The following is a 27,300-nucleotide window of genomic DNA, read 5'->3' as shown; positions in this document are numbered from 1 at the left end:
AGATGCCGGTTTTACAAATAAAAAATATGTAAAACTAAGACCCTCTGACAGCACAATAAAATTAGGAATTAAAAGTAAAAACCAAAAAGATTCCATCACTTCTCGGCCTTTTGGCTAAGATCAAGTGTTAAAAACCAAAAAGATCCCCTTTCTAAAAATTACAAACCATTCATTAAAAAAAAAAAACTCTTTGGTGAAATGGAATCTCGGATCAATATGTAAAAAATTAAATTATTCAAAAACTAGATAAAACATGTGGGAGAAAGCCGGGGATTTAGCTCAGTGGTGCCGCCGCCTGCCTCACAAGCGCAAGGACCCAAGTTCGATCCTGGGTACCAAAAATAAAAAGAAGACATGAGAGAACTACTTTGTAACTTGGTTGTAACTTGGTTTATAACTCGGAAAGGGCTGCTATAATTCAAAATTTAGATACAATGGAAGGAACTGACAACTCTATAAACAATAATGTTTTGAACTTTTCATGTCAAAAGAAAAAACCTAGTATCTTTAAAATATACATAAACTTTTAAAAATTAAGGAAAGACAAATGCGCAAAAGATAAAATTCATAGAAGAAAAACTACAAAAATGGCTCCTACACATAAGCAAGGGTGCTCTAACCTAACGTCACACATGGAGAAGTGGAAACTAAAACTACACTGGAGCTGGCCATGGAGCAGAAGGCTGTAATCCCAGCACTCAGGGAGGCTGAGGCAGGAGGATAGCAAGTTCAAGCCCAACCGGGCGACTTAGCTAGTGCCCGTCTATCACAGTTTAGATGGAGAACATCCCCAAAGGCTCATGAACCGGTGAGTGGTGCTTTTGGAAGATGGCTGAATCCTGGGGACAATGCAGTTGACACGCTGTTAGGAGGTGGAGGCTGGCCAGAAGGGTGGGTCCCTGGGGTGGTGACCTGGAAGGACGCATCTCCGTCCCTAGCTTCTCCCTTGTCTACTTCCTGATGGTCACGACAAGAACAGCTTTCTTCCACTAGACCCTTCCGACATGCTGCCTCTGTGTTGGAGCCAGCCGACCAGACTATAACCAAGAGCCAAGACAAACCTCTCCTCCTTCACGGTGTGGGCATTGGGTATCATCCCAGCAGCGAGAAAGTGACCAAGAGGCTGTCTCGAAAAAGTTTTTGAAAAGGGAGGAGGGGAGCGAAGGACGTAGCTCAGCGCAGAGGTCCTGGGTTTAATCCCAAGTACGGCAGGTGGGGGACCCGCATGGGGAGGAGTTCTGGGTATGGTGGTAAATGCCTGGAGCTCCTTGGAAAGCTTGAAAACAGTCTGGGAAAGGTAAGGAAGGCCCCATTCCGAAAACAAAGAACGATACTGAAAGGTTTCTGGTTTTGGCCAGACACAATGAAGTAAGTTCACTGAAGCGAACCTCTGTGTCTCCGTCTCTGTCTCTCTCTCTGCACAACTTTCTCCCTCTCTCTCTCCCCCTCCGCTCCCCCTCTGAGGCCAAATGGAACTAAGATTTTTGGATAAAATACAAAAAGCAAACACATGAAGTTATGTTCAATGAACCCCTGATAAGTTGAAAATACTCCAAGTCAAAATGTACCTACTGAACCTAAACCACGAAGTACACTAGCTCACTGACAGAACTTGGAGTGGCCGCGGTTTTACCTTCACAATGGCCTTGGTTGAGTGGGAGCTGGGCTGCTGCTGCTGCCACCCAACACCTCACTATCCTAGGGAAAGATCCAAATTCAAAACTGGATGAGCTGCTTCTCAATGTGCTTTTGCATCATTTTCTAATAAAGCAAGCATGCCTCGAGTGTTTTGTTTCATTTTGTTGGTTTTTTGAGACAGGGTCTCACTGTGTAGTTGAGACTGATCCAAAACTCACTATGTAGCCCAGGCTGGTCTTGAACACACAGCAATCCTCCTGCCTCAGCCTCCTGAGTGCTGGGGTTATAGGCATGCGCCACCACACCCGGCTCTCAAGTGTTTTATTGTATCAACAGAGAATGGACTAACACTGGAACTTCTTCATTAAAATACTAGAAGACCTTAATAAATTATCCACTAGGAAATGAAGGCAAAATAAAGATACCCTAAGATGAGTGAAAACTAAGAGAATTTCTTGCCAGCACAAGTGCACCTACGTGAAATTCTCAGGCTTAAAAGAAATTATATCAGAAAGAAATGCTTCAAAAAGGAAAAAAAAAGAAATGATGGATAAATATAAAAGATAATTTTGGGCCAGGGATTGAGCTCAGTGGTTCTGCCACCTGCCTCACAACCACAAGGTTCTGAGTTCGATCCCTGATACACACACACAAAAAAAGAGACAATTTTCACCTCTTAAGTGATCACGTATGACTTCTAATGTTATAAAACTGTCCATTGAAGTTTCAAATATGACATCTGTAAGATAATGATGAGAGGGTGAGGGAGCTATATGATTGTAAGACTTGTTTTTTGGGTTTTTTTTTTTGGTACCGGGGATTGAACTCGGGTCCTTGCGCTTGCAAGGCAGGCCACCGAATCACTGAGCTAAATCCCTGGCCCAAGACTTCTATGTTTTATCTGAAGTAAAAAATATTAACACTAGGAATATTGTGAATGGTTAAGTATGCATATTATAATTTTTAGAGCAACCATTAGAAATATGACATATATTCAAGGAGCCAATAGAAAAACTGGAATATTTGAAAATATCCAAATAATTCAAAAGAAGGCATGAAAGGGGAAAAGAGGGGAAAAAAAACAAGGACTAAAAGAAAATAAAATGACAGACCTACATAGAATAATATCAATTATTATTTTTAAATTTTAATATCAATTATTATAATAAACATAAACACCTACTGCATGTTAATTGTAAGACCCAAGTATAAAGAAGTATGTTATACAAACAATAAGAGAAATTTGAATAGATGCATTAATACCAGACAAAGTAGATTTCAGAATAAAGAACATTATCAGGGACAAGGAGACACAACGATAAAAAGGCATTAATCAGTGAAGACATACAAGTTGTGAATATATATTATCTAACAAGAAAACTTCAAAATGCACGAAGGTAAAACTAACAGAACTGAAAGCAGAAACAGAGAAGCAATTACAGTTGGAGACAAACTCCTTCCTTCATAGTTGACTGAACAACGGCCAGAAAATCATACAAAGACCTGAGTGGTTCTATGTACCTACTTAGCCTAGTGCACACTTTTTAACAGAAAACACACATTCTTCTCAAATGTGTGTGGGGCATTTCCAAGATAAGACCATAGCCAGGGTCAGAAAATAAAGCTGAAAAAAATGTTAAAGAACCAAAGCATACAAAGTATGTTCTCTGAGCATAAAGGATTAAACTAGAAATTAGTGATACAAGTGTACCTGGAAAAATCTGCAAATATTTAGAAACTGAACAACCATTTTAAATAATCAATGGGTCAAAGAGGAAGTCTCAAAGGAAATTAGAAAATATCCTGAATGGAATAAAAATGAGCATACAATATCAATAACTGTAGGAGGTGGCTACCACAGGGTTTACCGGGAATTTTCTGGACGGGTATGTAGCCCAGTAGTAAGGTCCTTACCTAGAATGTACAACGCCCTGGGAGTGATCACCAGACCCACCAAAAAACCAGAATTTTCTTACACATATTATTTTTAATCAACACAATTACACGTATCTATAGGGCTCAGTGATATATGCATAATGATCAGATAAGGGTAATTAGCATATCCATCACCTCAGACATTTCTTTGTATCATTTCTTTGCATTGAGGACGCTCAATGTCCTCTCTACAAGCTATTTTGCAATATACGATTAATTGTCGTCAGCCAGTACTCCGCAGTGCTACACAGAACATTACAAGTCAGCCCTCTTACCCAGCTGCACTCCTGTACCCACCAACTACCATATCTCCACCTCCCGTGATTCCTTCCTTGGACACTTAGGTTGATTTCACATTGTAGCTACTGTGGACAGTGCTATAATAAACAGGGGAGTAGCAATTTTAACATACTGGTTTCATCTGGATGTATATCCAGTATTGAATCTGTTGGATGATATGGTTGCTGTATTCAAGTTTTTTTTCAGAATGTTGCACACGGTTCCCCACAATGGCTGTACTAACTCACTTTCCTAACCACAGGACAGGAGATGGCCCCTTTCTTTGCATCCTCACCAGTATTTTCTTTCCGTTTTGATAACAGCTATTCTAACTGTAGTGAGACAGTATCTTAGGTGGTTTCGATTTGCGTTTCCCTAATTTTAGTCATATATGTAGGTTTTGGGCATTTGTATAATTATTTTTTGTTTTAGAACTGTCTATCCAGACGATTTGCCTATATATAGTCAGTTTTTTCTTGCTATTGAGTACCTTATATATTCTGGATTTTAATCCCTGGTCAAATGAATAAGTTTGTAAATATTATCTCCCATTCTACTGGCTGTGTTTTTTATTCCAGTACCACACTATTGGTTACTACAACTTCGTAAAATATTGTAAAATAATAAAGTGTTGTGACACCTCCAACTTTGGCCTTTTTGTTCAGGGTGGTTGGCTATTCAAGAGCTTCTGTAGTTCCATATGAACTTCAGTATTCCTATTTTTGTGAAGAATAGCAACACATTTTGATAGGGATCGTACTGAATCTAGATTGCTTTGGGTAAGAAACAGCAATATTAGTCTTTCTAATCTATGAATACGAGATGTGTTTTCATTTTGCAGGATCCTCTTCAATGTCTATCATCCATATTTTATAGTTTTCATTGTAGTTCTTTCACTTCCTTGGTTAAATTTATTCCTAGGTATTCTGGGTGTGTGTGTGGCGATTATAAATGGGACCGTTTTCTTGATTTCTTTTTCATCAAGTTCATTATTGACATAGAAATACTACTTATTTTTGTATGATGATCTTATATTCCACAACTTTATGGAATTCATTCATCAGTTCTAAGTTTCTTGGTAGTCGTTAGGTTTTCCATATAAAAGAGCAAGTCATCCACAAATAAGGATAGTTTTCTCCTTTCCAATTTGGAAGCCCTTTATTTCTTAACTGCTCTGGCTAGGACTTCCAGTACTGTGTTGAACGAGATCAAAGTGGCATCCCTGTCTTGTTAAAGGTCTTAGAATAAACACTTCTACCCATGTAGTACATCTGCCACTGGTTTGTCGTATGTGGCCTTAACTGTGTCAACAGTGTTGGGCTATGTCCCCTTTATCCCTAATTTGTTGAATTTTTATTATGAAGTGATGTTGAATTTTACTAAATGCCATTTCTATCCAGTTTTTTCTTCTCATTCCTTTCATTTGATTTTTTTTTTATTACAGTGTTGGGAATTGGACCCAGGCTTCACAGATGCAAGTCATGCACCCCACAACTGCGCTATACCCTCAGACCATCATGTTCACTGATTTGTGTATGCTGAACCAGCCTCACATTTTTGGGATAAACCCTATTCGAATGCGGTATGTAATCTTTTTGATGTGTTATTGTATTGTTGTTTTTTTTTTTCTTAGTGATTAAAGTTCACTGCTTGTTATTTGTCTTCTTGGTTTTTCTATTTCTTCTTGTTTTTGCTCTTGGTAGGTCATATGTGTTCAGGAACCCATCTTTCTGGTAGGCTTTCAAATTTGTTGGCAGATAGTTGTTCGTTATAGACTAATGATCCTTTGTGTTTCTGTGGTATCAACTGTAATGTCTCCTTTTCTGCCTCTGATTTATTTGGGTATTCTTTTTCCCTTAGTCTAAAGGTTTTCAGATGTTGTTTCTTTAAAAATCAATAAAAAAACCTTTTTGCTTTATTAGTCTTTTGTATATTTTTGTCTCTATTCCATTTGTTTCTGCCCTGATCTTTTATTTCTATCCTTCTACTAATTTTGGGTTTGGTTTGTTCTTGCTTTTCTAGTTGCTTGGTTGCACTGTTAGGTTTACTTTAAATCTTTCTATCTTTCCCCCACCCATTGCAGTACCAGGGATAGAACTCAGGACCTTGCACTTGCCAGGCAGGCGCTACGCCACTGAGCTACATCCCTGGCCCTCTACCTTTTAGATGTAGGCATTTATTGTTATTAACATCTTAGTATTGCTTTTGCTGTATCCCAGTTTTTGTCATGCTGTTTCCAATTTCACATTTTAAGAAGTTTTTTCTTTTTTTGGTCCTGGGGATTGAACCCAGGGGCACTCTGCAACTAAGCTACCCCTCCAGCCCTTTTTTCAGACAGTCTCTCATTAAGTTGTACAAGCTGGGCTCAAATTTGCTATCTTGCTGCCTCAGCCTCCTGAGTGGCCAGGATTACAGGTGTGTGCCACTGTGCCTGGCTGTTTCAAGATGTTTTTAAATTTCCCCTTTAATTTCTTCATTGACCCACTGGTGATTCAAGAGGATATTGTTTAATTTCCATGTTATTTGTACAATTTCCACAGTTGTTCTTGTTGATTTCTAATTTTATTCCATTGTGGTCAAAATACGTGATAGATTTAGATTTTTTAAAAGTATAATGAGATTGATTTTATAGCCTAATATATGATCTAACCTAGAGAATATTTCGTGTGCTGGTGAGAACACGTGCTCTGTAGGATATAGATGAAAATGTTGTATAAATAATACATGTCAAGTCCATTTGGTCTATAATAGTTTAACTCTAACGTTTTGTTGTTGATGTTCTGTCTGGATAATCTGTCCACTGATTAAAGTCAGATATTTAAGTCCCTATTATTTTACTGTTCTCTTTCTTCCTTTCGATATAATAATATATGCTTTACATATCTGGATGGACCAGAGTTGAGTGCACAGATACAGATATTCAGAATTTATGGTCTCTCTTTTTTTTTTGCTGTACCAGGGATCAAACTCAGGACCTTGCACTTGACAGGAAGGTGTGGCACCACTAAGCCACACAACTTACAGGGCCCTGACCCCAGAACTTAGTCTCTTACTGAACTGATCCTTCTATTGTCATACAATGACCTTGTCTCTTTTCAGTTTTGACTCATAGTCTGTTCTAGGTGAGTATATGGAGCCCTGCTCACTTTTCATTTGTTTGCATGGAGTATCTCTTCCCATCACTTCCCTTCTAACCTGTGTGTTCTTGCCAGTAGTGCGTTCCTGTCAGGCAGCAGAGTTAGCCTGGTGTTTTTACATTCAGCTATAGTCTGTATTTTCTGGGGGGAATTAAATCCAATTACATTCTAATTTATTGTTGCTACATAAGAAGCTACTCACTGTTTTCTGGGCCATTTGTTTCTTTCTTCCTTTATTGTTAACCTTTGTAGTTTAATTCTTCTCATTTGTGTATCTACCCTACCAGTGACTTTTATACTTTTGCATGTTATCATGATGGTAGTTATTGTCCTTTCACTTCTAGCTTTAGGATTCCCTTAAACATTTTTTATAAAGCAGGTCTAGGGGTGATGAATTCCCTCACTGTTGTTTATCTGAGAAAGATGTTCGTTTATCAGTACTGGGGATCGAACTCAGGACCTTGTGTTGCCAGGCTGGCACAGTGCCACTAAACTAAATCCCTGGCCCAAAGAGACTTGCTGGGTACAGCTTTCTTGGCTGGTGCTTTTGTTTTCCAGCACTCTGCAGTGTATTATACCATTCTCTCCTGGCCTGTAACGCTTCTGCCAAGAAATGCGCTGTTATCCTAATGGAGATTCCCTTCTACGTGATTAGATCTTTTCTTTTTGCTTTAAGAATTCTTTTTCACTTCTGATATTTTGACTATAAGGTGCCTAGGAGAATACCTCTTTGGGTTCAATATAATAGTTCTTTGATAGATTGAATGTCCATATTGCTTCCAAGACTCAGGAAATTTTCAGCTATTTTGTTAAATACGCCCTCTGTCTTTCTCCATCTATTCTCCCTCTGAAGCTCCTATATTAAAATGTTTGTTCACTTAATGATGTCCCATGGATATCATACCTTTTTTAAATCTTACATTCTTATATCTTTCTCTTCTTCTGAGTGGGTTAATTTCAAAGATCTGTCTTCAAGTCCAGCAATTCTTTTTTTGTTTGCTCTACTCTTTTGTGGCTTGCATTGTATTTATTTCACTCACTGAATTCTTGGGCTGTAAGATTTCTGTTTGGTCTTTTTTTTTTTAAATATCTATCTTTGTCAAATATCTCATTTAAATCATGAAGTGCACTCTTAAATTCATTAAATTGTCCATATTCTCTTGTATCTCACTGAGTTTAAGATTATTTTTTCCAAGTTTCCCATATCCATATGTGGTATCTAATGCAACAGTTGCCTTTTCCAATTTTCTGAATCATCCCCCACCCCACAGCATGAAGGGAAAATTTTTCCTGTGGACAGGTTCCAGGATGTCAGTTTGATATGTATGTCGACAATTACATGGTTTCTGTGTAGTTTCTTAAACTATACTCATCAGAGACATCTATGGTTCTGCCAGCTGTCTGGGCTGTGAGTGCTTGTGACTACAGTCATACAGTATGACCTTGCTAGGGATACGTCTACTGCCCAACAAACTACTTAATGGCTGCAGGAGCCCATGGTGGTACAGGGCAGTAGCTGTGTGGCAGCTCTCCAGAAGGTGCATCTGCCATCTGGTTGGCTGTTGCGCTGGGTATACACACTCATGGGCTCTGTGGGATGGCCAGGTAGGCAGTGGGATGACCAGAAGGGTGAAGTCACTACCTGGATAGCTGTCAAGGTGGGCTCAGGTGAGTAATATTGTTGTGGGCTGGTTGCTACACAGCTGGTTCAGAAAGGACAGAGTGCAGCTGCTACCTGGTTGGCCGTCAAGTCATAGGCAGTTGGGTGCAGGTGTGCAGGCCCTTGGCTGAGTGAGTCCCAACCTCCCTCTGTGCACGTTCAACTGTTTCCTGGAGAATGGCATAGCATATGGGTTTGGAAAATGGGGTCTTGGTCTTTCCGCTAGGTTTTCAGTAGCAAGGGTTGTGGTGCTGCAGACACTTCTATGAGTATGGTGAAATGATGGCAGAGTCTCAAGAATGGAGATACACTAGTCCCCAAGGCAAGATGCACACTCTGTCTAGCAGGAGGTCCAGTTTCAGATGGCACTGAGCCACGGCAATTTAGGTCATGATAGGTAGGAGAGCAATGTGGCCTACTGTGTGCAGGATAGTCCTGCAAACACCAGGCAACTATTCAAAAGATATCTGTAGACAGAGTTGCAGGAGTCTCTTATACAGTCTTTTACAGCAGCAATGGGAACCACTGCAGGTCTCCAGATTATTTTTTCTTCTACAAATCTTCATCTTGGCCTCAAGCTGATCAGTAGGGAAAGGAAGGGTAACTTTCTCTGCTCTCTTTGGTGCTTGTTGAGTTTTGGTGTTTCACGGGGGATCTTGCCACTTCCTTGCTCTTCTCTAGAAGAGATCCTCAGTCACTCCAGTTGGAATGCAATCATTTATTCTTCGTTGTGCTCTCTTTTCTGGGGGGAGGAGAAAAAGGCAACTCTAGTCATCCATCTTGCTGATGTCACTCTTCTAGAGGGAAATTTACAGCAATAAATGTTTACAGTAGAAAATAAGAGAGGAGGCCAGGGATTTAGCTCACTAGTACCGCCACCTGCCTGCCTCACAAGCGCAAGGTCCCAAATTCAATCCCCAGTACAAAAAAAAAAAGAAAAAGAAAATAAGAAAGGTCTCCAAATCTGGCTTCTTCCTTAAGAAACTAGAAAAAGGGTCACAAAATAAGTTGAAATCAAGTAGAAGGAGGGAAATAATTAGATTAGAACAGAAATAAAACAGAATAGTATATAACAATAGAGAAAAATAAACAAAACTAGAGTTTGGTTCTTTAACTGATAAGTTTCTAGCAGAAGCGTCAATGATAGGACTGGGGATTTAGCTCAGTGGTTCTGCCGCCTGCTTCACAAGCATAAGGTCCCAAGTTCGATCCCCAGTACCAGAAAAAAGAAGTGACAATGATAAAAAATAAATAAATAGGGCCGGGGATTTAGCTCAGCGGTTCGGTGGCCTGCCTTGCAAGAGCAAGGACCCGAGTTCAATCCCCGATACCAAAAATAAATAAATAGGGCCGGGGATTTAGCTCAGCGGTTCGGTGGCCTGCCTTGCAAGAGCAAGGACCCGAGTTCAATCCCCGATACCAAAAATAAATAAATAAATAAATAAATAAATTACAGTAACTAAAGAAGGGTTATAAGCACCAGAAATATTTAAAAGGATAACAAAAAATATGAACATTTTAATATAAATAATGTCAATAACTTAGCTAAAATATAAGTTCAAAGCTCCAGAATAAGTGAGAAGAAAGATGATCTGAATAACCCATATTAATTAAAGCAACTGTACTTTCAGGATTTTTTGTTTCATGGTACTAAGATTTCAAGCCAGAGCCACAGACGTTCTAGGCAAACGCTCTACCATTGAGCTACAACATCAGCCTGTATTTTTGTTTTAAATCCTTGCAAGAGCAAAACAAAACATCATTCTAGCCCATATGATGTATTGGAAAATTCTTCCAAATATATAAAGAAAAAATAACACTTATTCTATACAATTTTTTACAAAAAACAGAAAAAGAGACAATTTTCCCAACTAATCTTATGAGGCTAGTACAATACTCCCCCACTATAATATCCAAACAGACAAAGGCAGTACAAGAAAACTACAAACCAATATTACTCGTGAATATAGATATAAAAATCCTCAAAAGATGGAAAATAAAATCCAACAATATATAAAAACAATATACCATGAACCGGGCTGGGGATTTAGCTTAGTGGTGCTGCCACCTGCCTTGGAAACTCAAGGTCCTGAGTTCAATCCCTGGGACCAAACAAACAAACATACCATGAACCATTTATATTTTCTCAGGAATGGAAAGTCAATTCAATATCAAAAGCTAATTGTACAAACCATCATATTAACATGCTGAAGAAAAAATCATATTGACTGGGGCTGGGGATTTAGCTCAGCGGTGCCACTGCCTGCCTCACAAGCACAAGGACCTGAGTTCAATCCGTGGTACAAAAAAAAAAAAAATCATATTGACTGATACTAAAAAAGCTTTGGAAAAAATTCAATATCCATTCATGATTAAAAAAAAAAAAAAACTTTTAGGCTGGATGTGGTGGCACATGCCTATAATCCCAACAACTTGAGAACTTGAAGCAGAAAGACTAAAAATTTGAGCCCAGCCTGGGCAACTTAGACCCTGTCTAAAAATAAAAAAAATAAAAATGGCTGGGATATAACGCAGTATGAAAACCCTGGGTTCAATCCCCAACACAACAAAACAAAACATCATTTTAACAAAATTAGAAAAATTTTCTTTTTAAAAGCTACTGTTGCCTCGCAAGCGCAAGGACCCAAGTTTGATCCCCAGTACCAAAAAAAAAAAAAAAAAGAGCTACTGTTAAGGAAACAAAAAGACAATTTTCAGGAAGGGAAAAAAATATTTGCAAATCACATATCTGGTAAAGAATCTGCATACTGAGGGTATAGCTCAGTGATAGAATACACGGTAGCACACACAAAACGCTGGGTTTGAGCCCCAGTACCACAAAAAGGAAAAAGAATTTGTACACTGAATACAAAGAATTTTTGAAATGAAGTCATAAAACAAACCAAAAATAAAATAAATTTAAAATGGGCAAATATTTGAATAAACACGTCACTAAATAAGATATGCCAATGACAAATAAGAACACAAAAACATATTAAAAAATTTTGGTCATTAGGGAAATGCACTAAAATGCCAGTACAGGGTCGGGGATTTAGCTCCGTGGTGCCGCCTCTTGACTTATAAACACAAGGACCCGAGTTCAATCCCCAGTACCAAAAAAAAAAGCCAATACATACTTAACAGAACAGCTAAAATTAAAACACCTGATCATTCCAATTGTTGGAAAATATATGAAGTAACTGAAACTCATACACTGTTAACTGGATTATGAAATGGCCCAACTAGTTTTTAATAAACTTTGGTCATTTCTTTAGAAAAAGTCCCAAACTAGAAATTACCCAAATGTTCATCAACACCTGAACAAACAGTGGTATATCCACACAACTGGATATATCTATATTCTACTGGAAAAAAAGGAAATCTGACCCACCCATACTTCAATGTGAATGGCTCTGAAAATAAGCCAGAAAAAGAGTAAATACTGTGGTTCTATTTATACCAAATTCTAGGAAATGCTACCGGGTCTAGAGTGATGGAAGAGCAGACTCCTAGGGACCTGGGGAAAGGAAGTGCAAGGTCGGGGAGGAGAGGTGTGCACGAAGAAGAAACTTCAGGGACAGTGGGCACGCTCATTATCGTGAGTGTGCGGTGGTGCCACAGGTGGCAAAAATTGTCAACGACCACTTGTAATATGTGCAGTTTATTGTATATAAGTATACCTCATTTAAGAATACTCTGCAGCTAAACAAGTCCATTAAAAACGCACAAACTTTAGCAGACATTTTAACTAAGGAGGCCTACAGATGGCAAATAAGCACAGAAAGATGTTCAACATTAGCAACTAGGGAAATCCAAATTAAATCTATAATAAAACACCACTACAAATCTATTTGTTTTTTGTATCAGGGATTGAACTTGGGCCCTTGCACTTGCGAGGCAGGTGGTGGAACCACTTAGCCAAATCCCCAGCCCTACTACACACCTATTCGAATGGCTAAAATTATGAAGAAAAAAACCATGATGAAACCAAGTGCGGATAAGAATGTGAAGCAACTGGAACTCTCACACACTGATGAGAAAGCACTCCGAAAAAACAGCCTGGCTCTTTCTTACAAAATTAAATATGCGTGCATCTCATTACCCAGCAATTCCATCCCTAGATATTTAGAAAGAAATGAAAACATGTCTGCAAACAAAACCTATACATAAATATTTATAGTAGTTCCATCCATGATCACCCCAAACAGAAAATAACCTAAATTACCATCCTAAATTGCACGAATATCACTGAGCAATAATAAGGGGCAAACTGTTAATAATGTAACAATGTAGATGAATCGCCAGAGAATTATGTTTAGCAAAAGGCTGCATGTTGGGCTGGGTATGGAGCTCCATGGTAGAATACTCGCCTAGCATGCGAGACTCTGAGTCCAATTCCCAGCACTAAACGAAATAGAACATCAAAAGGAAAGCAAAAGGGCTACATCTTATACTGTTCTGTTTGTATGGCATTCTGGAAAAGGCACAAATGTAGATATGGAGGACAGGTCAGTAGCTGCTAGAGATGGGAGAAGGTAGGGGGCTTAGCGTCAAAGGACTGTAAGGAGGAGGATTTTAAGGAAGTGAGTGGTTTACTAAATCTTGATTGTGGTAGTGCTGGCATACCTAAATTTAAATTCACTGTCAGTGCCTAGAATAATAATAGTAATAAAATATCCGTAAGTCCATACTGAGGTAAAGAAATGAACAGAGGAAGGAATAAATAAACAGATTTCCAACACAGAATTCCACTTAATGCAGCTACTCCACTCCTGAGGAGGGAGGGACTCCCATCCTTTAGATGTGGGCTGCACGGTGACTTGCTTCTGAAGAGTGCAGTGTAGGAAAGGGGGAAAGCGTGACTTTGGAGCGGACAGTCCTGTCAAACACTGCCTCTGCAGGTGATGGGGACCAACACTAACGGTTAAGTCAGACGGATAACGGGAACTAATGATGTGGTGGGAAACTGAGAACAGCACATCTGTCTTCGTGGTCTTCCTCCCCAAAACCCAGGACCTCTGTCTGGACATGAGAAAAGCAGGCGACAAATGCACCTCAAAACTGTCGAGGCCATCAACAATAAGGACCCTCGAAGAGACTGTGACGCCCAAGAAGAGCCTAAGGAGATGCGGAAACGTAAGGTGGGGTCCTGGGCAGGATCCTGGAACACAAGAAAGACGTTAGTTAAGAGCTCAGGAAACCTGAATTCAGCCTGGGCTGGAATGAACAGCAGCGCATCAGTACGAGGGCCCCAGCTGTGCGCAGTTCAAATGCCAACTCGACAGGACTCAGACTCACTTCTATCCAACCCCTGGGACTCTGCTCTCATGGCCATTTTCTAGGAGGCTGTATTCCGAAGAAAATATATTGGATAGTATTTGTGCACTCTTTTTCTCGTGCTACAGTTAATGATACCTAATTTACTACTAAAACATGAAAATCCAGTTCGTACTTCGATCTTTCTGGCTTAAGGGGCAACTCCTACTTCTGCTCATGATAACTACAAACATTTAATACCAATTTTTGGTACCAGCAATCGAACTCGGGACCTCGCGCTTGCAAGGGAGGCGGCGGCACCACTGAGCTAAATCCCCAGCCCTTAATGCCAATATGTAATGCTTCTTTCATTTAAAATGATTTACCATCTTATTTCTGCTCTAACAGAGATTTAAATAATCAACAACGACTCCTACGACAAGCTAGTCACTGTCTGGTAAAGCCTCCATGGACGACTTTTATCGTCATCATTACTACCTCCAGAAGACACCTTTCAATGCAAGCAAAGCAGCAAGCCAGGAAAAGAAGTCCAATGCTGCTTCCCTCTGCCCTGACCTGAACTCAGAACCTGTGCGTCCTGCAGGCCAACGGGAACGTGGCCAAGGCCACAAGGCCCAGGGCAGGCACACAGCGATATGTAGGTAACATAGCTCTCCTCCCACCTCCTGCTTGCTACCCAGCACTTCCCAGGCTACACCTGGAACCAGAAAGGTGCTCCCTGGATAGGACTGTTTTTATCAGGGACCTCATAGTAGTTCCCACCCACCTCCCTGATAAGAACAGACAGAGAGCATCAGGGCCTAGAATCTCAGAACCGGCCCCGCACTCAGACCTCAGCTGGTGTCCCTGCACATCCCACCCTGCAGAACTGCATTGCAAACGCGCCCTTGGCCATCCAGGCCCACCTACTGGCACACTACCCAGCACTGCTGCTTCAAATGAGGAGACCCAGGTCTGAACACACCCCTCCTCATCAGGGAAGTGCAGGAAGATCCAGGGAATTCGGTAGGCATGCACACAGCCCGTCAAGAGCAAGCTCCAACACCCTTCCGGGAGTTATCTCCCTCTCAGACACTGGAGCCTTCTGCCCCGAAGGCCAGTACTGCTTTTACAGCCTTGGCTCTCAGCCCAAGACAGGGTAGGAACAGGCTGGTGAGACACTGAGGCCTCCAGGAGGTGGTCCTACAATAAACAACACCAAGGGCACGGTCCTTTCCAGAGAGGCCAGACCTGCCCATGTGGGCTGCAGAAAAGCTGTGCTCCGGATGAAAACAAGGGGAGAGAGGAGCCTGCTGGGATGGCAGGATCCCTAGCCTATCACCCGGCACACGCCTCCACGCCAAGGAAAACGTGCCTCACCTCCCTACTCCGGTCCACGGGCTGCCAGAGATGGTCACGAGGGGCGCCCACAGCTCTGCCGGCACCACCGCCCAGGCCCACCTCGGGACGGACCACGGCAGGCTAGACCAGCCACCGCCCTGCCTGTGCCCACCCAGTCCCTCTCCGGCCCTGAGCACGGGAAGCAGACCTGGCCATGGAAACTCAGGCTGCACAAAGAAACCATTTCTGGAATGGGGCTCCATTTGGCAAGTCGGAGTCAAAGGCGCACTTCATAGCTCCCTTCCAAATCCCGTGCATTGTCAGGGCCCTTTCCCCTTTGAAGCCTCGCTGAGTGATTGAAGCGTCTACTTTCTGAGGGCAGATAGCACCGGGCTGGTAATCTGACTCTAAGCCACGGGATAAAGGTAGTTTGTTTCTTCTCAGCCCATCTGTCAACACCTCCTCAGTAATTAGCCCTAATTATTACAAAGGGCCAGCCTTCCATTCGGTTATTAAATCAGAAATAGTATCATGGCTGGGCATCTGTCAACGCCCCCGACTGGCGACCTTCGATTCATTGAATCCTCTGTCAGTATCCGCTTTGGGAAGTGCCCAGGCGGGCAGGGAGGCAGCGGCTTCAAAGATACAGATCCTGGGGAGGAATTCCGGGAAGGCAGGGCGGGTGGTACTGCGCAGCCCACTGGCAAGGTGGGAGCAAGGATCTTCCCCCAGGCAATGAAGAGATACTCCAATCACAGTCACTCTACCTGCCACGGCGACCCATGCCAACCTGTGTGTAGAAAAAGGGTGGAGGCGATAAGGCACACGCCCTCATAGCCCCTTCCCCTGGAGGAAGAGGCCCCCACCCATTAGACACATCTGTCTCCAGGAAACGCAGCAGGCTGCAGCCTTGACTGACAGCTCTGCCGGAGGCCCAGGAAGCCCCTGAGTTGGCTCAGTGAGGGTTTACAGTGAAAACACCAGGACGGGAGCCAGGCTTTAAGGAGACCTACTCTGCACCCAAACCTGGCCTGGGCACCCCTGTTGGCAGAGCATCTCCTGGAAGCCAAAAAAAGCACAACTTGAATTCTAGCTATAGACACAATCTCCACGCCAAGGTCCACAGCACCGTAGCCTTGAAGGTGCTGCAGGAAAGATGATCAGCCCCTCCAGTCAGACCCAAGCCTGTCTCTCCATGCAAGAGAAATGGGATGCTTGCTCCACGACAGACCTTCTGCTCCCACACAGCAGTGCTCTGACTCCCCGAGAAGGAACTGCCGCTCCAATGCGATTCATGGCCACGGCCAGCAGTCGACACTGCCGTCATCCCCTGGGTGCAGCGCCTGATCTCAATCCCTCAGGGATTCCTGGTCAGCAGCAAGCCAGGCGGTACCCAGCAAAGTACCTCACCAGTTCTGAATGTACTCATTCCTGACAGACCCTACCGATCTGGGGGAAGGGCTGACACGAAACAGCTTGTAGTCCTGCCTTCCCGAACAGTCTTGGTTGCTGGAGACATAGCTCATGTAGTCGGCTTGGTGCCCGAGCAGAGGCAATCCTGGTCCTTGCACCAGCCCTCCAAAACCTCCTCTCCAGTGATGCCCCTGTTGGACATTTGACCGGCGCTGAGTCCTTGTGGCCAACAGTCACGGTACCAGGGCCAGTTCGGCTGGGCCGTGGAAGCAGGCTCAGAGACAAGAACATGGCTGGTTCTCTTCCTTGGTGACATCTGCCAGCCACTCGGCTGGAACACACGAGGGGTGAAGGGCTGGTTGACCTCTATGTGCAAAGGCAACCTGCAGTGGTGGGTCGCAGACTGTGGGCCGAGAGGCAGTCAGGGTGAGAGGCAGCTGGGGGTCTCTCCGAGAATGCCTCAAGCAGCAGCACCGGGAATGTCCACTGCCCTGGGACCAGGTTCAAGGAGCCTGGGAGAGGGCTGGAAGGAAGCTCCACCGATGGGGCATTTTTAGCCAGCCTGACTCAGGCACTTACGGGCAGAGGTGGGAACGCAGCCAGCAATGAGCACTGGCCTTTCTGTTTAGGGAACACATGGAAAACTTGCTGCTGTTCAGAAAGCACGATGTTCCCGTGTGTGTTTTAGAGCCAGCTCTGCAGCCCACCCCCGTCGGGAGGCCCAGTCCATGAAGGACACCGCCTTGTCCCCCACAGTGGAGACACATTTGTAGGGTGGCAGGTAGGAGACACACCCAGGGAGCTTACGACAACCCAGTTTAACTCGGAGGGGTCCCTCACATGGTAATGGGGACACTTTTTGATAGGGACTTATGTGTATGATCCCTCCTGTGGCAGAAGCCACCTCAGGTAGAGGAGTCCCTGTCACACCCCCAGGGAGTAGTACAGCCAGGTATGTGCCTTCTTGGTCCTTGTACACACTGCTGACACTGTGTGTGCTCACACACTCATGCGAGCGATGCAGCCACCACACACCCTGTGGACATGCAAATAAGGGCGAATGCCAGGCTCCGAGGGTACCTCCCCCGCCAGCAAAGCGGCATGCCAGAGGCTTTATCACTCAAGGCGCCCTACATGCACAAGCCGTGATAAAGGGGCACCCCGGTCCCCCAGATGTAAGACACCACCCTAGTAAGGTCCCCCTGCTGGGTTCCCAGTCACCCACGCTCACTTTCACTGTCTACCTTGCCCTCAGAGGACCAGGGCTGCCCCAGAGGCCCCAGTTCAGGGACAGAATGGAACAAGAAGAAAAACCCAGACACAGCTTTTGAACCACTCAGTGAGCCTACCAATGGGAAGAGAGAAGAAACTGCTGAGTGCACGGTCATTCTCCCTGTAGGCCTGGCCCTGTGCTATGGGTCCCTGGGTCCAGGAGCAGAGCAGCACACTGGAGGCCAGGGGTCCTCCCCGCTCACACCACCACCACTCACTCTGCCCCTTCCGAGGGTCTGAGGTCCCTCCACAGAGGACACCACAGCCCCAAGGAGAAAATAAAGGAGCTCAGGGCTCGTACCATCCCACAGAGGGAGCCTGGCTAGGGTGCCCACAGACATGGCGCCTCCAGGGCCCTGTGGCCGGAGCTGGGAGAGGGACATACTAGGGATCTCTACCCACCCTCTCTGTCTGTGATCAAATAAACTTTAAAAGCTACCTAAGGCAACATGAAAAACAAAGGACGGTGATGGATGTTTCTCTACCAGAAAATCAGTTATAGACTAGAATACAGGACAGTCCAGACCACAGAGCCTGTGGTCAGGATGGTATTGAGCGGCTGATGCTGGGGCAGTCCATGTCCTATGGAGAAAGGAGAAATGGGATCCTCTATCGGTCGGAATACAACAGGTTCTGCTCTGTAAAACATAAGCCCCCAATTCAGTGGCCTCACACATCAAAAATTTATTTCTCCTCATATTACACATTCACTGAAGTTGGCAGAGAAGCTCTACCCTTCAAAGGCCCTCAGTTTCCACCAATTACGTTAACAAGAGGACTCCAGGTTTGATATAAAAGGTAAGACATTAGAACTTGGAAAAACACAATCGTCTTTAAACCTCAGGTAAGGCAAGATTCCTTAAACAAAAAACAAAAAAGTCCCATAGACAGAACGCAAGCACTGCCGTGTTGAGGGCAGAAGCTTGGCAATCCCATGTCATAGCCCCCAAGCCCCAGAGAGACTCCACACATGGGCACAGAGGATAGTTCACTGCCCAAAATTACAAACATGAGGGCCAGGGATTTAGCTCAGGGGTGCCGCCACTGCCTCATAAGCACACAGTCCTGAATTCTACCCCCAGTACCAAAAAACAAACAAACAAAATTACAAAAATAAAAAAAAAGAAACCAAATAAACCCACCTTGGGCATTATTATAGGCTAAGTCGTGTCCCTTAAATTCTTACGTGGAAGTCCGAACTCCTAGTATGTCAGATGTGACTATATTTGAAGATGGATCTTTAATGAAGGATAAAGACGGTAAAATGATATTATCAGGGTGGGCTCTGATCCCACGTGCCTAGTGTCCTATAAGAAGAGATTAGGACAGAGTTACACAGAATGATTATGTGAAGACTCAGGAACAAGACAGACATCTGCAGGCCACGTAGGGAGGCCTAAGGAAAAGCCAACCCTGCACACATCTTTTATCTTGGACTTGTAGGCTCCAGAACTGATAAAAATAAATGCCTTAACCTCGCAGTCTGTGTTTTTTCATGGCAGTCTGCAAGAGACTAACAGTCTCTTCCTGTAGGCCCATTTCTCCTTCCAGATGGCAATGTTCAACTGCACACTGAGCAGCTGGTTGCTCAAACACCTCAAAACTGAGTGACTGTCCTTATAAGAAGACCTGAGGAATCTGGGCATGGGTCTCTGGCTTACTTCGGCCACGGTGGCACAAGGTGGATGACACATATCCCCTCTGGCTCACTGTGGGCTTTCCTCATACCTGTGATGGTGGAGAATTATGTCCAGACAGAGCTCCTTTCAGCATGAGTCCCCAAAGGACCTCAGAGGGCAGAATGTATCCCAGGCCCTCCCTGCTGGATGTGTAGTGAACAGGAAATGAGCAGCATGCCCACTCGGGCTCCTGAGACACCGGAGGCTCTTGTTACCACAGCACAATCTGGGTCACGCTGATGGACACGAGAGCAGTAACAGCTTTACTTTGGAGTTGTTCCAGTTTTGCTGTTCATAATGCACTGATGCTCAGGCTAGGTACTGTATGAACATCATTCTCAATCGACTCTCCTCCCACCCAGGAGGACAAACCATTTTAACACTCAAAAGAGATCAGGTGAGGTAGTCAGGTGTAGCTAAATTCAAGTTCCCTCTGCATACCAAGATGGTGCCATAACACAACAATTCGTATCAGCCTCTGTGCATCTGAGCAAATGGTCAAAGCATGTGTGCACTTGCGATTCTGGGTATCTAAACTTCTAAAATCCTGGAGCCATGAGCAAAAAAATAAAAGAATTAAAAAAAAAAATATATATATATATTCCATTTTTCTGTAGTAGTTTTACTTTTTAAAATGTTGACATATTTAATCTACCTGGATATATGCTGGCACCAATACGGAGGGAGATACCCAGTTTTACTGTTTTCCAGATAGACAACCTGTTGTCCCAAATGCTTTCACTGAATAACCCTCACTAAGTTGAAATGACTTCAGTATACTAAATTGCCATATTTATATGGCTCTACTTCAAAGTTCACTATTGTTATCTCTCCGTACTAATAACCAAGCACTTTAAATACTGTGGCTTTATAAAATATTCCAACATCACACAGGACTTTATCCTCCGAACTTGCCGTTTTATGATTTCCCTTGAAGACAGGTCCTGAAAGACCCTCCACCAGTAACCACTATGTTTATCCTCGCGGAAGAAATTCTCAGGGAATCTCCAAGGGAAGGGACATACACTAATCGGGAAGGCAGGCCTGGTACCTCTGACAACCAGCCAACTGTCCCACGCTCTGCGGCCCCTGGTGCAACCTCATCTGGGTCATCTCCTGTGAGTAAGAATGAATGGCTCACAGCCTCCTGACATCGCTATGCACAGTGCAGAGCCTCCTTTTCAGGTCCTTGATGAGCTTTCTTTTCCAAGGAGCAGCAAAGCAGCTCAGTAACTGCCTCTGCCCAAAGGCAGATACTGGTAAGAAAGCCACCCCACCAGACGGTGTACACTGCCTGCCTAAAAGGCCAGATCAGAGTTCCCTGTCCCCTCCTTCATGCCACCTGCATGGCTACCCCTTAACTGGCAACTTGGACAACGCTGCTTCAATTCCAGCAGGACTCATTTTCTAAATTAAAAGCAGAACACATGGATTCTCCCAAGTGCTTGTCTTGCCTGCCTAGAGGATGCTGGTCAGCCCTCAGATACATGGTAGACCATTAACCCAAGTCTCCAGGTTTTGCCCGTAAGGACAGGGGTCAGCAGAGAAAATGGCCATCTTGAACTGAAGGCATTCATTTCAGGAGTACTAAATGGACAGAGAGGCCAGCTGTGTAGGGGCCAGGAAGATGGGGGGGTCTGGTCAGGTGGGTGACTGGGCCATGTCCCAGACAGCAGTTCCCAGGTTCTACAGACACAGCCACAAGCAGCCCAGGCCATAGCCGAGTGTGCGAGAACCCTCTGTGACCCTAAACAGAAGCACCCAGGCTAGGCCAAGATATCCAGGCATTTCCACATCTGAATCAAGGCTGCACATTAGTTCCTTCTATCAGCTTGTTTACTTTGCTCTCTGGGTTAAATCAGATTCCTAAAAATAGCTTCCCACCTATTTCTAAGATTTCCAGCTGTTTTATATACAAGATCTCTATGGCTAAAATATCTCACACATAAAACCATATGGACTCAGAGCCTTCAAAAAATATTCAATAAAATAATCCCAACAATTTGTATTTTCCTGAAGTCTTTCCAGATGTTTGCTTATTGCTGTTTTTCCTAAAATAACTGGCTATATTTCCTACATATTTCTACTTTTGTCCTATTTTCCAGGAAGACGTCTTTTGCTTTCACAATTGCAAAACTGAAAGGAGCTGAGACTGTTGTCTAAGTACCCCTGAAGTAGGCACATACTACACTCGGGTCTCAGCTGTACCCCTAACCTCAGGTAAACTTGGCTTGAGGAAACTTCCACACTCAGCTCTCACTGGAAAACTCATCTTAGTGCAGAACTGGTATTTCTTCATTCCAGTGCTGTGTGTGTGTGTCTGTGTGTCTGTGTGTCTGTGTGTCTCAAGTCACCCACTCCTGTCCTCTTCAGCTCTCAGAAGTTGTTCTCAAGGGTGTCGTCCACTTGCTCAGTTGCCCATCCTAACCCCCTCAAATATTCCCACCAGCCCTAAGATTCCAAAACCCCTACTGGGACACACAACTGTGCTCACACAGCAGCTGATCCAACACCCGTTTAACCAGCATCAACTGTGCACCCAGGACAGAGAGCTAGGACAGAGGCTCTGTCCCTGAGGTTCATGTCTGCCAGATGTAAGTCGTTTACATCACTGGGGCTGAGTCATCAGCAAGAGTATACAGGGGCGGGTGAGGACTGCTCAAGAGCAGGAAGGCGGGGGAAGTAGGGTATCTTCAGACGTGAAAATTGGTGTTCATTTGTGAGTATAATCGGGTGTGAGAATGTTACTATACAGAAAAAGGAATGCCTACAGTGGAGCCTGGTAAAGGGTTTGGATCCCTCCTTCCTGCACCTAAAACTCCAGCCAGTTAGCACCTTCGGTAAACCCAAAGAGAAGCGTAACGCTCAGTCAAGATGCCATCCTGATTCAGAAGGATGAAAGTGCTGCTTCTGCCCTTTTCACTAGATGTCGAATCCATCAGTGTCTGTCCAGTGACGAATGAAGACATGGTGACATATACACATGGTGGAGTATTACTCAGCCATTAAAAAAATGAACTCTGGCTGGGCATGGTGGCACAGGCCTGCAATTCCAGGTCTCGGGAAGCTGAGGTGGGAGGACTGCTAAGAGTTCAAGGCCAGCCTGTGCTACACAGAAAGACCCTGTCTCAAACAAATAAAAACAATTTAAAAAAGACAAGAAAAAAAGACGGTAAATGGATGGAAGTGGAGAGCAATACATGAAGTGAAATATAAAGACACGGGCCGGGGATTTAGCTCAGTGGTTCCACCGCCTGCCTCGCAAATGCAAGGACCCGAGTTCAACCCCTGGTACCAAAAAAAACAAAAAGGCAGATACCACATGTTGTCACTCACATATAGAAGCTGAAAGAGCTGGTCTTATATAAGTACAGAGAATAGTAATTCACAGCGGTCACTAGAAGCTAGGGAGGGATGAGACAGAACACGCAGCGGTTAGACAACGCGTAGCAAAATACCGGTGGATGAAAGGGATAAATTCCAGGGCTCTATGGCAGAGCACTGACTGTAGTTCACAATGTACAGTACTGTATTCTTTTTCGTAAAGAACAAGAAGGGAGTTTAAAGATTTCTAGCACAAATGATAAATGTTTAAGGACACAGAAGTGCCAATCTCTGACTTGACATCACATTGGACAGCCTGTACGTAATGAATTATCACAATGTACCTCATAAATATGGGTAACACTAAAAGTGGTATTAAAAAAGTGGTTTTCTCCATGTAGCCTTCCATACATTCCAGCTTGGAGGTCACAGGTTAAAGGAACAGGATGTTGGGGTGGGAAACAGAAGTACAGATACGGTACAGAAACACGTCCAAACAGGACAAGCATGGCAGAACCAGTCCAGTCCCAAATGACACTGAGAAATGCCAGTGGTGGTGTCTGGGTGGGTAGGGAGGTGGGGACACGAGGTGATGAGGTTGGTATGGAGCTGATCTGCAAAACTACCCAAGTAGTGGGAACAGGCCTGGCAAGACAGCACCCCCAGGCGATGGGTGAGAACGCAGCTGGGAACCCAGCAGGACTGGAGGGTGAGGGCACAGGGCAAAGGGCTGCATCTTGCCAACGCTATAGAAGGGAGTCCAAAACAGGTTCACCTCCTCATTCAGAGACAGGGTCATCTGGAGTCACCTGAGGGCACCACTCTGACCTGACTGGGACCAACGAGTTCCACAGCCACATGGGCCATTTCATCACAAGGGACCCTGCTGCACCTGCCTGGGCCATGCTCAGAACTCAGGCATGTAGGGCAGGGAACTGGACAAAAGGGTGGCTCTCCTAGGACCGTTGGGACACCTAACACCCCTGCAGTGCACCCACGGATACCTCCTGCTCTCCCTTCTGTCCAGAAACCTCCTGTTTTCTGACATCTAGGCAGGGGTTCAGTAGACTGTGAAGGTGCACGGATAGTTTTGGGGGTCACCCTCTCCAGCAGGGACCAGGATCAGACCTATATGCAGAACACGATAGGGCAGAGCACTCCTGGGATACAGGGATGTTCTTCTTGGGCAGATGCTACTTGGGTAGAGCATTTCCAGATGCAGAACTGGGCCTGGGCACAGCAGGGGTGGCCAGATCAGCTGGGTTAGGCCTAAAAGTAGTGCCCAAATTCAGTGCTAGGACCTCCAAGAACTGCCTCACTAAAGGTGGCTGTGGGGCCACTGACAGCTGGCCTGAGCCTAGAGGTAAGGGACAGGGCACTGTGGCATGGTACTCAGCTAAACCATTTGGGTCTTGAAAAGCCTAAATATCCTGGAAGATCTTGTAATCATCAGGCAGGAGCAGTTCCCCATCAAAGTAGGGGGCTGCCCAGGCCCAGACTCAGCCATTAGGTGCCCAAGGTTATCACAGACACAGCTCAGGTTGTCCTGGGAGTTCTTGAAGTAAAAAGACATGAAATCTCCCAAATGGGCCAAAAGGTAATCTAGCAGGTGTGGGGAGACATCAAAGATGCCTGTCTTAGCTGGGCACACGGTGGAAGTCATCCTGAAGGGTCAGACGTGTGCAGTTTGGGAGGGGCATCTTTCTGTGAGTTAGCTGTGCTCTTCTGCTCCATGGCTGTGCACACATACACAGGGTCCCCACCGGAGGGCTGCTCAATCCAGGGATCTATAAGGAGGGTACACACCACCCTAGGAAAGGCCCAATCCATCTTCTGCCAAAGGGGTGTGTTGGCATAATTGGTGGCTGTCCAGAGGGAGGGCCCCACCACTGCACAAGCTGCTTGCTGGGAGGAGAGAGGAGAAGGGAGAAACAGCCTGTACAAGGATGGTGCAGAGAGGCAGCACACACAACCAAACAGGACAGGGACTGACTGAACAGGACATGGGAGACCCGGCTGTTCCAGGCAAGTGCTGAGGACCAGGGAACTGACAGCTGCAGCCTCAGGAGAGCCGAGGAGAGCCGAAAGGACTGTCAGACGCAGGCCACCACCCGAGGCAATCTGTCCAAAAACAAGGTGGAGAAGAGCAGGAACTAGGTCCAACCACTGCCACTAGGCTGGCAGGAAGACGCAGGAAGCAGGTAAACCCTACACCTGACCAGGAGCTCTGAGGATAAAGGTGGGTCCAGGAGGCTGGCCTGGGAGGTCTAAGAAGGCAGGTACATGCCACCTGTGACTTTCAAGGTGACTGTAATAATAGATGCTATCAATCCCAGGAGAAGAAAAACGGTCAGATCAGAATGGCCTGGGAATTTCAGGACAATGATAGTGGCAACCTTTAACTAAGTGTTCTACTCATATCAAACATTACCATCCTCTCCCCACACGAGGCTGGCACTATTACTGTTGCTGAGGCAGTGAAGTGACCACACACCAATTACTAAGTGACAGAGGAGGCAGCAAAATCTGACTATAGAGACCAGAAGCTTAACCACAACATCACGCAGATTACAGACTATGCTTCACAGTCTGCTGAATAGGCTCCAGGCCACCCAAGCACTGTAAGCCCCTAAGTACACAGAGCATGTCATAGGTTCCTGCATGTCCCGGGACCAGTCATATCCTATAGAAATCGGGTACTGCTATTATCTGCTCCCTCCTGCCTTACCCCCACGCTTTGTGCTTTGTGCCTGTAGGCAATGGTCATACCCACCCCAAACACACTTCCCTACATCCCCTACCCCAGCCAACAGCCTGACACTCTAACCCCCAAATGTGAAATCCTGGAAACACACTTGCCGGGTTTACTCCCACCAGACTAGTTACCCATCAAAGCTCTGAACCTGCCCACCTGCCCCCTCCAGGCCCCCAGCAGTGGTCATCAAGGAGGCCCAACCATTAGCAGCCATAGTTGCCTCCCAGAGAAGGGAGCCCTCCTCTGGGCTCTCTTCCCCAAGCCCCTCCCCAAAGTCTCTAGCACACTCATGACCTCCATGCAACACCTTGCGCTTCATCCCTGAACACATATCCTAGTGCTCCACCAGCTTGCCTCTAGCAGCCCAGGGCCTGTACACACCTTCATGCCTAGTTTCTGTGTGTTTAATAACCCCTATGGTCAGTTATCCCGTGGAGGTTTAGCTATGTTGGTCTTTCTACCTAGGACCTCCCAAGTGGCCCGCAATACTTGAAGTTGCCAGGGCCACCAGTATCTACTTTCACCACCAAAAGCATTGTGGGACACCTCAGGTGTATTCCCCCACTTCTGCCTAAAAGACTAGTCATTGCCCCTCCCCTCCAACCTTATGCAAGAAAACACTAGGGCTTGTGGCAGCAATACCCACAGAACAGCGTGTAAGTGGAGTCCAGTCCCTCACTGAGTTCTACAAAAGCAGTGCCCACAACCCAGGCTCCAGTGCTCACCTCCAGCCCCAAGGCTGGTCTCAGGCTGCCTACAAAAGTCAAATTCCTATGCGCATGAGGCAGAGTGCTACTCAGATTGCTGCCCTCACTCCTCCCCAGTCCTCACCGACTACTTAAGCCTTGGAATCTTAGCTGTTACTCAGCCCACTCACCTGCATATCTGTGTGCCCCTTGCAGCCTCAGGCAGAAGTCTCCCATACACCAGCGCTCTGCCCTAAGCCTTCTTAACCCCAAACCTTCCTAACCTGGGCCTGACTCTCCCCATTTCGAGAACCCTGATCATTCCGTGTCTCCCATGTCTTATCAATCTGTTGATTCTCTTACTGTTATTCTTATTCTCCCCACCACACTTGGCACTGGGAAACTTTGGTCCTTCTCCTGGACTAGACAGAGCTCCACTAAGGAGCAAGGCCTGCGCAGCGCTTGCTTCTTTGCCTCTGCAAAACCAAAAGCACTTCGTGGAACGCTGAAGCGTTCTCCGCTCCGAGAAGACCCAGGACCCCCGGAAACAGAACTCGCCCAAAGCCTCAAAACAGGATGAGGACAGACGACTGCACCGTCCCCCTTCCCCCAGCAAACGCCAAGCAAGAGATGCGCGCTCACGGGCCCCACAAAAAGTCCTTCTACCTGCGAATACGCGAGCGCGAGCCGCTTAAAGGATCCGGGGATCCGCAGTTGGACACCAGGCGGGCCGGCTTGCCGGGGAAAGCCAGAGTCCAAGCGTCACCTAGAACGTGGAGAACGAGATGGGTGTGAGAGAGGGCAGGCCGGGAGCCGGCGCGACGTTCCGAGGCGATGAAAACAGCCCAAAAAATCTCCGCTCCCTCCCCTAAGCCGACCAAGGGCTCCGAGCACCCCTCCGCCGGCAGGAAGTGGGGAAAGGACG

General features: G+C 45.2%; 2 protein-coding genes across 2 annotated transcripts in view; both read right to left on the bottom strand.

Annotated features, from left to right (window-relative positions):
• Gnb1l (G protein subunit beta 1 like) overlaps positions 1-27,284 on the bottom strand; it is a 67,860-nt gene extending 40,576 nt beyond the window's left edge. The window contains exon 1 of the mRNA XM_010620711.3: positions 27,042-27,284. The gene's annotated coding sequence lies outside the window, so the exon portion shown is untranslated. The remainder of the gene's footprint in view (positions 1-27,041) is intronic.
• Positions 24,128-24,764, bottom strand: Rtl10 (retrotransposon Gag like 10). Its single transcript, XM_033758558.1, is given in 3 exon segments — positions 24,128-24,441; positions 24,444-24,623; positions 24,626-24,764. Coding segments are annotated over 3 exon segments (633 nt in total).
• Positions 27,285-27,300: the final 16 nt, after the last annotated feature.

Source organism: Fukomys damarensis, unplaced genomic scaffold, assembly GCF_012274545.1.
Source record: "Fukomys damarensis isolate Sample0158 unplaced genomic scaffold, DMR_v1.0_HiC HiC_scaffold_34, whole genome shotgun sequence".
Taxonomy (NCBI): domain Eukaryota; kingdom Metazoa; phylum Chordata; class Mammalia; order Rodentia; family Bathyergidae; genus Fukomys; species Fukomys damarensis.
Note: the sequence above shows the minus strand (reverse complement) of the source record. Positions and strands in the feature narration are given on the sequence as shown.